The 10,720-nt window shown below is 39.2% G+C and overlaps 1 protein-coding gene across 1 annotated transcript in view; it reads left to right on the forward strand.

Moving 5' to 3' along the window:
• The first annotated feature begins 821 nt into the window (after window positions 1-821).
• Window positions 822-10,720, forward strand: part of shc3 (SHC (Src homology 2 domain containing) transforming protein 3) — a 20,217-nt gene continuing 10,318 nt past the window's right edge. Inside the window, exons 1-2 of the mRNA XM_020643000.3 lie at window positions 822-4,390; window positions 8,495-8,565. Coding sequence (XP_020498656.2) covers window positions 3,761-4,390; window positions 8,495-8,565 — 701 coding nt within the window. The 5' untranslated portion in view covers window positions 822-3,760. The remainder of the gene's footprint in view (window positions 4,391-8,494; window positions 8,566-10,720) is intronic.

The raw sequence follows: 10,720 nt of genomic DNA on the forward strand, positions 1-10,720 counted from the left end.
TAACCTGAACTAGAGTATGTGCAGTAAACGAGAAATAAATATATATATATATATACAGAGCTATGTGCAAGTAGGAAATACTAAATGATAAGTTATAAGGTGCATGGTGAATAGTGGAGTTGAGGTTCAGCCTATATTTTTATACCTTACGGACATTAAAAAAAGGAAGCATTATGTCTACCACTTAAAAACTTCCAGATCATTTCACCTAGTTAGGAATCTTCAAAGCAAAAAAGACCCTGTTGTGCCAAAGTATGGGGTTAGCTTTGATTGGGCTAACACTGTTTGGGGGAGGGGTTTACAAATAGGTCAACTGGACTTAATGTCCTGCTCTTTGATTTCAATGGGTCACTTTGACAGATTTACCATAAACCAGTCTTTTAGAATTTAAAATCAAACTACCAAACTCTCATTTTTTTATTTCACAATTGCAAAAATGATGTCAGATTCAAATTTTTTCAAATATGAAAATATACATTTTAGATGCATTTCATACATAGCTCTATTTTATAAAAAAGGATTACGGTTGCACAGAACAATTACTTATTTGATTATGTAGAAGTTTTAATTTTGTTTGTGGTAATAGTGATATATAACAAATTATTATCGGATTTTTAGAGCCAACATCGATCTCGATTTTAGGAAGAGAAAAAATCAGATACCAGTATATCAACCAATATCTTTCTTAGATCTTTAGAGATAGATAGATATAGATATACAAATGTTTTGAGTTGATCCCTCAAATGCAGTTATCATACACTTGTGGAAATTATAAAGATGGACGAATTGGTCACTCAAATTTGAAGTAACTGTTCTTGTACACGCATCACCTTTACACTCTGGAGAGTGATAATGCTCGTAATCCATATAGCGCCCTCTGCTGGTGACAGCCAGGAAGACAACTGCTACTTTAATACAATAAAACTCAAATGAAATGCTATTTGACTGATGAATAAATCTAGTGATATTGGCACATATCTTCGATAAAATGAGCTGACACCAATAGTCACTTTATATGCTAATATCGGCGATATTATCGGCGGCCGATTTATCGGTCAGGCTCTTTAGGGTAGCGCTTTAGGTCATTGGTACGATATCAAACCCATCAAACAGCAGCAAGTTACAAATGTAAGTGTCTGTGTTGAAGTTAGTTTCTCATTAGGTGTTCTACTAGAATAACAAGTCAATGACAAAAACTCTAACAAAGTGGGATTTGCTTAAAACCTAATAATGTCTCAAAGGGTCAAAATAACCCTGGAAAATGTAATAAGATATCAAAGGGTGACCTAAAAGAATGAATTAATCTATCTATGCATTTGAAAGACACCAGATATGTAAATGTATTTGTAATTCTGTCAAATGAGAATCCATGTGTTCTTCTATTGCAAATGTGTTATCTGCTCTCATACATAGAAACAGTACATTGAATGTGTAGGTGGTTACTGTTCACATGAATGCTGGGGAAAGAGCTGACGATGGAGACGGTCAAAATCGAGAGGGGTTGGGGGGGCTTTTTCTATCTTTAGCTTCTTCTCCTGAAATATTTCTTTGTATTTTTATTTAGAACGGCACATCAGGTTAATACATGATGGCAACATGTCACATCTGATGATGCACATTTTGTTTTTTAAAGGGCAACTGGGAGAAAACAAAATGTACACCTGCGTCTGGAATGGTCTCTTCCACTATTCTGCAAGCCTCCCCTGAATGAGTCATCCAGCCTGCTCCTCATTGGATAAGACCATGCCATCCCAAGGGATTGCCTTGCAGAGGCAGAAAGGCCTTGCTTCCATTCACAGAAACATTGGTATGCCTGCCTGCTATTTCATTCACACAAAAGACTAAATATTGCATGTGCTTTTTGTCCTCTGCTCCTTTTCTCCTTTGTGTTTTTTTTTTGCCTCCTCCTTTGATTAGCGAGGGCCTGCATTTTCTACCCTGCTTTTGTGTTTGCCTTCTCTTTTTTTTTTTCAGAGGCGAGAAGGCAGACGTGCTGTTTTTTTTTTTTTTTTTTTTTTTTTTTTTTTTTTTTCAATATTTGCCAGGCAGGAAAGAGAGATGTTGGGAGGGACTGCAGTGCGAAATCTGCGGCAGAGTGAGAGCGGAAGCTGCTTATGAATGAGTGTCAGTCTTTTGGCTTAGCTAGATGCTCCTGAGGACATTTTCACATGAATGGTGTCTGGCTGTTTGCTTTCCGGTACCAGGGAGACAAAGATGCTTCATTGCTGCTGGTTTTAAGGAGACTTGAGGGCTTTTTTTTTTTTTTTTTTCTGTTATCCTTTTGGTTGTTTGGTTGACTCATCTGTCTGAAGCATGTCATTGGTGTTGTGTTTGTTTGAGTTGTAACGTCTCATCAATTCAAGCTGGACTGATAGCTGTATATTTAAGACAAGATATGCAAACGATCTCCTAGTTGTTAGCTCCACATATCAAATACTGTGAGGGATTAGTGCATTAACGCCTGATTCTGAATATTTTGTGCAAAAATAGCCCCTGGATTAGTCACGTCATAGTCAGTCATAGTTTCTTGAAAGCGAATAACTGAGAAAAGGGTTGATGTGTCATACATGCAGCTATTTTAAATGAAAATGGACAATATATCTCTGACGTTTCATGTTTCCAGTTAAGCTCAAATGTTATTGTGTCGTTGCGTTTATGATTTATAGAGCTTAGTTTGCCATCCTTAAAGGAAAATGATATCTTTGTGAAATATTTACATTTAATTCTTCAATCCAAGTATATTTGTCCAAACAGGACGACTCAGCCAGGATCTGATTGTAGCTTTTAAACCGATGCTTGTTATCGCTTTTTCATTCATCATCCTCTTTGTGATGAGTTTATAGCATGCGTCATCCATCTAGCACAACTTTTATCACCTCATCCACTTTCTAACAAGAGTATGAGGAAATTATTCTGAATGATTTCCTTACCAAGTTGAATTATCAAGCTTCCTGTCTTTGTTCTTCATTTCCTTTTCTCAGAAAAACAAATGAGACTTGGAGAATTACAGAGAATAAATATCAGACTGGGGAATTTAAAAATTGATTGGTCCTAGTGTGCTGTAAGTGGGAGTTTTTTTTTTTTTTTTCTCCTCCCTCCGACAGGAAGTGATTTGCAGTGTTCAGCAAGCCTTTTGTTGAGAAGGTTTTCTCAGATCAGTGAGTCATGCTTTAGCTCGGAGCCGGCAGGCAGGCAGGCAGGCAGCAGTCAGCAGAGAGTGTTTGCTCTTCCCTCGCAGTAACCGGGATCATCGACAACATAGACCCCTTTTTTTTGTCTTCTTTTTACTTTTTGGATTTTTGAGGCTAGAAATCATCAACAGCAGCTGCATCCCCGCAGCTGGAAACCAAGCAAGCCGCACCACAACACTGGCAGCCTCTTAGAGACCTTTTTCTCTCCATCCTCGTCCTCTGTGTCTGCTATATGTCCATGGATTGTGTCTGTATATTTCCCTCTGAAGGATTGGATTGCAGCTCTGGATTTCATTGACAGCACATTGGACTTTGGCAACTGCAGCAGCAGCAGCAGCAGCAGCAGCAGCAGCTCAACACAACCACTGCTGTAACCTCAATAGAGAAAATTACAGTCAGGTGGCCTGTGATTTGCTGAAAGGCGTTTGCTGCCTGTACCACCGCTGCTATGTTACAGGAGAGGGTAATCAGCACGGCTCAGCCACGTCTGCCAGCACGCCTGTGAACTAGGCAAGCTGCGCGTGTCGCTCGGTGGAGAGAGGGGGAGAGAGCAAACGAGAGGGAAGGGTATGCTTCACCGTACCAAATACAACCGCTTCAGGAATGAGTCAGTGACATCCGTCGATGAGCTTCTCCACGGCCTGTCCATGAACCCCAAGGTCTCGGCCAACTCCCAGTCTGCAGCCGAGACGTCCTACACACCCCCGACTGAGGTCCAGCCCTGCTCCACTGCCACCACTGCTTCTTCAAGCACTGCCGCCGACCACCTGGAAGATGGAGGCACCACCCTCTGCACCCTCATCAACAAGGTGTCCAACCTGAAATTCAGCAACTCGGGCAGCCTGCTAGGCATCAAGGGTCTGCCCTCGGCCGTCAAGGACCTGGCTGTGTCTAAGCTGCAGGTGGGTGGGGGTTCGGGCTCAGGGGGCTCCAGTGGCCCGAGCCCCAGTGCAGCAGCAGCAGCATCAGCATCTGGTGTGGGCGGCTCTCTGTGCAGCTCCCATTCTACCCCCTGCTCGCAGCTGGAGCCGGCCGTCAGTATGAGCAAGAAGAGCAGGCTTGAAGAGCATCAGCCCGGCAGAGAGGACTGGAACCCGGGTGGTGGTGGTGGTGGTGGTGGACTGGTGAACAAACCCTCCAGAGGATGGCTACACTCGAGCGAGAAGATCTCCGGTCCTGGAGTGACATACGTTGTAAAGGTTGGTGCTCTGTCTCTCTCACATTGTCTTATTTTTTTCCATTCATTTACCCATTCTCTTTTTTCTTTCAATGACTCAAGCTTAGCTACCTGCATGGAGGGAGGTAATGTAGCTTCATTGGTACATCACAACATGCCCTTGAGTGGGTGGATGTAGGTTGGAAGGCTGAGTGAAGGAGCAGCGAGGAGAAAACAGACATTGAATAATTCAGGAAATAAAGAAGGTCAACATTAGGAGGAGAAACAGCGATGTGGAAACAAAAAAAAAAAACAACAACCCTTCCTCTGTTTGATTTTCAACACGCCGTAATCATTTCAATATTTCCGTCTTTGTTGTGTGTGCGCAGCCGAAGCGTTATGCTTTTGTAACCATGGTGATGTGTTATTTCTGTACATTGTGCATCTCTATGGGCTCACATAGTGAAATGGTGGAAAAGGAAAAGGGGGAAAAAAAAACAAAAAACAAGACATACGACACTGCAATGTTTGTCTCATCACGTTCGTGTTGTTCAGCCATCATACATCATTTAAAGGAGCACAAGTTGGCGCACAACTACGAGAGCTGTGAGTGTCATCATGCCGGCAATGAGTCACTCGCATGAGGAGTGATGATGCTGAGCCCTGGCTCTTGAAGGTGTAAAGTGAATGGAAAAAAAAAAGAAAAAAATGGAAGAAACCATTCACACTGAATCTGAAATGGAGCAGAGGAAGAATGAATTGGCCTGAACACATTTATTCATCTGCTTTTTATTCATTCAGCACAAACAGATTAAAACACAGCTTTGAATGCAATGGCTGCAGGTTAAATGAGTTATATTCCAAATGTAGTAACACAGTTTGATTGCCATCATATGACACTTCCTACAACTTCCCTAAACAAAGCCTACAGTATCTGTGACCAGCGTGACTTTCCATTAACTGCATTAGGGACGGGAGCGCTTATTTGTCTAGTCGATGCCGCTGAAAGCATCCACACTGTGAGGGGGGGGGGGATGGGTCCAACCCCCCTATCTTCCTTTCCTGTGGTTTGGGTCCTGTGTGTATTGAGTTCATCATGGTGTTATGCTCACAGCACTTTTAATTAGCGTCATGTGGTCACTCCCCCACACGTCACGCACCATTACTCTGAAGGGATGTTGATTGACAGTGACAGTGTTTACACTCACACTTTTAGCCCATGCTAGCAGTGCGCACGCTACACATACTGTCCTACAACAGACGGCTTAAACAACCCTAAAAAACTACAACAATGAAGCTCCGATGAGGCTGGAGGAAACGGCAGATATGGAGGATAAATGTTTGGTGTTTTGCAGTCAAATAGCCAAGTTATCTGTGAAATATTAAAAGTACCCTTAACTATTAGAACTACCATTCTTTCTTCATTAGTTAGTATAGCGTAACGGTCTTTTACTCATGTTACAATCCATGCCTTTTGGGTTAGCATTTTCCATGCTATTCAACTACAATAAGCAAAGACATATCTTTAATTAAACTGATGTTTAAACTGAGAAAGAATTAAATATTCTTTGACCTGAGTGCAACAACATTATGATAACATTACTCTTATTTCTCTTCCTGCAAACCAGACGCAGCAGATGGCCGTTCAACATGACTCTGGTTCTGCTCGAGGTTTCTGCCTGTTTAAATAATGTTTTTTCTTTATCGCTGTTACTTTACTAAATGTTGCAAATTGCTGAGTTGATGGTACATTAATGTTGGGTTTTTGTATAGATTATATAAACCATTAGAGTTTAAATCTGCTCTTTTTGTAAAGTGTCTCCAGGTGGAATTTGTTAGGAATTGAGGCTATACAAATAAAGATTGATTGATAAATACTCACAGTTTTACAACAAGTCTTCAAGAGGAAAGAAACTGATGGGGCTGAAAAATCAAAGTAAGAGCGATAGACATGGAAGTAAACTTTTTTTTTTGTTTGCGTTGAGTTTGGCGACCCCTGTGGACAAAGCATGACCTGCGTGAAGCAAGTACAGTAAATATTGGAGGAAAGTCTTCCTGTTGTGGCTGCAGAACGCACAGTTTAAGGCGAAAGACTGGTTTTCTTATTCTGATTGACACTTTGGGGTCATTTGTTTACCTGAAAGATTAAAAAAAATATAAATCCACAGTAATTATTTCCCTCCTGCAGAAACAGCCACGAAACAGCCAAGTCAAATAAAGTCTGGTTCTTAATTCACTTCATTTGGCAGCTACCCCCGTTGCAGTTTAAGACATTACATACCTGTATGTTAATAATCAATCTCTATGCTGATGGTGTCTTTAGTTTTTGTAGTTCACAGATGTATCAATTTCATAACCGGCTGAAAATCCTCACAGGAGCTTTAAAAAACTAAAAACATTTAATTATAACAACAACAAAACAGATATGCAATCCCGCTGGCTCAGGGCCTAGAGAAAAGAAGAATAACTCACTGCTTATTTGGAGGCCAAGTAAGCGCTTTATATCATAGGTATTCTGAGTAATGCGATGTGAAGCTACGAGCTAACTAATGGGCGCGAACATTAGCCTGCTACCACAACAGGCCACAGGCAGTCGCAGCTCAAGCCAAGGAAAAGTTTGTCCACCGCTTGCGCTTCACTCCTTCATGCGAACTCCAGTGAGAGGGGGGTTGGAGGTGTTTCGCTGGAGGAGAGCGGAGGCTTCAGAATAGGAGAGGTGCGGCCAAACAGCAGTTTGTTTTGGTTTAACGCTGGTGCTCAAGGGCGACATCTACTGGAAAGTCGCACATTCTGAAAAAAATGACCAAATATAAAATCATCCAAAAAGAGATGTTAGCTTTCATGCTGATGCAGCCATACTAAAGTTAGCACTTGACTGATGGGTGAATAAAATGTAAATGAGTCTCAAATAAAATATTCAACCTTTAAAAATAATTCACGTTTTAGCATTAAAACTTTCTTAACTCCTAATTCTGTACGTTTTAATCTTGTTTGATTATCGTAGAATCATCGAATTATTTGCAGGTGCCCGTCTTAAGTTGTGTTTGCTGTTCTTTACAGACACCATCACTTTATTTTAGTTTTGAGCCCGGCTGACTAAACAGACAATATTTAGGATCAAGACTGAATAATTAAAAAAAAAAAAAGATTTAACATCAAGTTTATGGAAACCACATTCTGCTTCTAAGATGAAAAAAAAAGGTGCATTTTTAACAAGTGTAAATTCATGCTTTTACAGATCAGACATTAGAAATGTTTAAACCTTTTTGACTCTTTTCTTTTTTTTTTCAAACTGAGTCCGAACAAGAAGTTGTGTTCTAGACTCTGATGACTTAATAGATGTTAAGAGACGGTCTCCCATTGATTTTCATAATTAAGTTGCCGCTCAGTTGAACAGTGTGGTTTGTGTTCTTGTTTGTTGTTACAGCATGAGAGAGAAACGTCCTCACGTTGTGCTCAGAATAGCTCCTCACCAATTTTAGAATAGCTTGAAATACTTTTGTCCCTGCTGACTTGTTCACTTCAAACTGGCTGTTCTTAAAGTAGAAAACATTACAAATGTGCAAACGTCACGTTGACATAATATTATTTGCTTTGGTAGTACTTTTAAAATGCTCCCTGGAGAGACAGAGGCTCGTCACATGACAGTTTTTGTTCTGATAACTTCGGTGTACTCTGAAGAGGAAATAGAAACAGAAGTGTGTCTGTTTTGTTTCCAGACAGATTATGAATGTGATTCTGATAATGAAAGGAACTCGTCAGCACAAAATGTTCCCCGTCTGTACAATATTAATCAGTGGAGGTGTTGTAATGTGAGTAGGTGGCTGGCGCTGGAGATGTTTTTTTTTTATGGGATAAGAGGATTTCATGTGCTGTAGTAACACGCTGATGCAGCTTCCCATTCAAAAGAAACACATCCTGGGCTCGGACTCGCCTTTATACTGATGAACTTAAACATCATATGATTAATTCCTCCAGCAGGGCTCACTTTTTTCTTCATCGACAAAACAAACATCCACATATATATATATATATTTTTTTTTTAAAGATATTTTTTGTTTTTCCTTTATTGGATAGGACAGCTGAATAGAGACAGGAAATGTTAGGAGTATGTATTTCACACTGGCTTTATGTTTTTGCTCACCAGTATCTCGGCTGTATAGAAGTCCTGCGGTCGATGAGATCCCTGGATTTCACCACGAGATCACAAATAACAAGGTAAGATCACACAGCTCAGTAATTCCATCTTCTTCTTCTTGATTGGAAACGGTGATCATTCATTCACATATAACTAAAAACTTAATAACTAAAAAGGACTTTTTAACTTGCAGTTTTTTTTACATGAACTTAAAAACAAAAATGAAAGATTCAATTAAAGAAACAGGACATTCCTGAGAGCCAAAGATATTGTCCTGTGTCAGTGAATATAAAATGATATTCTGTAAACCTCTTCAGACGTAAATATCTTATTGAATGGCCCACGTTTTTCTGATATGGACACATTTCAACAACATTAGATAATAACTTCTAATAAATGATGGACAGCCAGTTAAAGTCGTACAATAAGACTCTGTAAAAGTGTTTAATGAGGTCATGAATTTTATATTTGCCACTACTGACACCTGATTCCTCACAAACATTTTCTTAAGATAAACTTAGGAAGTTCTTCAGAATGTTCTTAAGTTTAGTTCCTGATTGTTTTCTTAAGAACTGTCTCATTTCTTAAGAACTTCTTTATTTTCGAACTTCCTTATTCTCTTTCTTGTGAACTTCTCAGATGCTGCAGGGCAGGCATATATGTTGATATAATAGGCCTATGCACACGTCTATATATACTGTACATTGGGTACAATTCATTGACTAAAGGCCTGAAATGTTATTTCAATACATCATAATAAGCTTGTTAGTCAACATTATTGCTGTAGAAAACATATTTATACTTTAATTTAAAAAAAAAAAAAAACTTTGGGTAAAGGAAAAGATTACAACATTAGTTCATTTCTTTCGGTAAAGGCAAATTAAAAATAAAATTAACTGTTAAATATGCTATTTCAGGAGTACCAGAGACATGAGACTTACACCAAAAACAGAAGTGGCTAAAATGAACACTAAAAGTTACAACAAATTTATTAAAGCTGAAAATCCCAATCGATGTGTTTTTAATGAATTTAGAGACTAAACTTTCCACTCTTAACAATTTTAGGACAGGTGTAGTGTGATCTTAAAGTTACGAGGAGAATTAGGAAGAAATGTAAGAACTTTGCTTTCAATAATCACGTTCATTCTTAGGCTTTTTTCTTAGTTTTGAAAATAAATAAGCACTTATTTCATGAATATCAAATCTTCTTAACTTTTGTCTTAAGACTGAAGTTAAGAAGAAATCAGCAAGTTTTTTTTTTTTCTTAAGATGGTTTTGTGAATCCGGACCCTGGTTTTGTACATGTAGAAAATAAAAATCCTTAGTACAATGTGGATTTAACCCAGCTGCATATCTGATTTGTTACTCAACATTTCACAGAACAAATACAAGGGGAAAAAACAAACATGCTTAAAAAGCGCTTTACAAACATTTGGACATCGTTTTTTTCCAAGACCCACTTCTGGTGCTCGACCCACCAGTTGAGAACCTTTAAGTAATGACTACATGTATTTTTGTACCAAAGACTACTTTAAGAAAATCACTGAAAGCAGAAACGTATGACTCTGTAATTAAGTGTTTCCACATGGAGTCCAGCTCTTCTAAAAACCCTTTTACGACATGTGATAGGGTTAACTAATATTTGTCAGAGGACTTATAGCGTGCATTTTATTAGAATTTATTTCATTGAATTTCCGGGGATCTCCGCATGTATCTTTGAAACCATTGATCAATGTGCAGTGAGCCAAAGGCCAAAAGTAAATCGGTTTGTGTCATGTCTAGTTTTATGCTTGACTTCCTGAAGTCAGTCCGGACTGAAGTGAGCTTGCCAGGCCACGCAGCGGTAACTCCTCACGTGTGTCTGAGTGTTTCCTCTAATAAATAGAAAGGAAGACAAACCTTTGTCTCATACTCTTACCCCTGTTGATGACCTATAAAAAATCCAAATAATTTGTCCAATACTTCAGTAAAATAGCTTCAAACTGTACCTTCATTGAGTCATTATTAGCTACTGTTGGCATAAAATGCTCATTCAAAATGGAACAAGGAATAAAACCCAGAAAAAAAAGTAAATTGAGGCAATAAATGAACTGACGAGTTCATGAGTCATTTTCTCAACTGGTGTTACAGTCAGGCTTCTGTTTGCAACCAGTGACGGTGCCCCCTGCTGGCGATCAGAAAGTATAAAGGTTAAAAGCACTTGATCGTTGCTTTGGCTCAATTCTTAAATGAGAA

The sequence above is a fragment of the Labrus bergylta genome, chromosome 17, assembly GCF_963930695.1.
Source record: "Labrus bergylta chromosome 17, fLabBer1.1, whole genome shotgun sequence".
NCBI classification, from domain to species: Eukaryota; Metazoa; Chordata; class Actinopteri; order Labriformes; family Labridae; genus Labrus; species Labrus bergylta.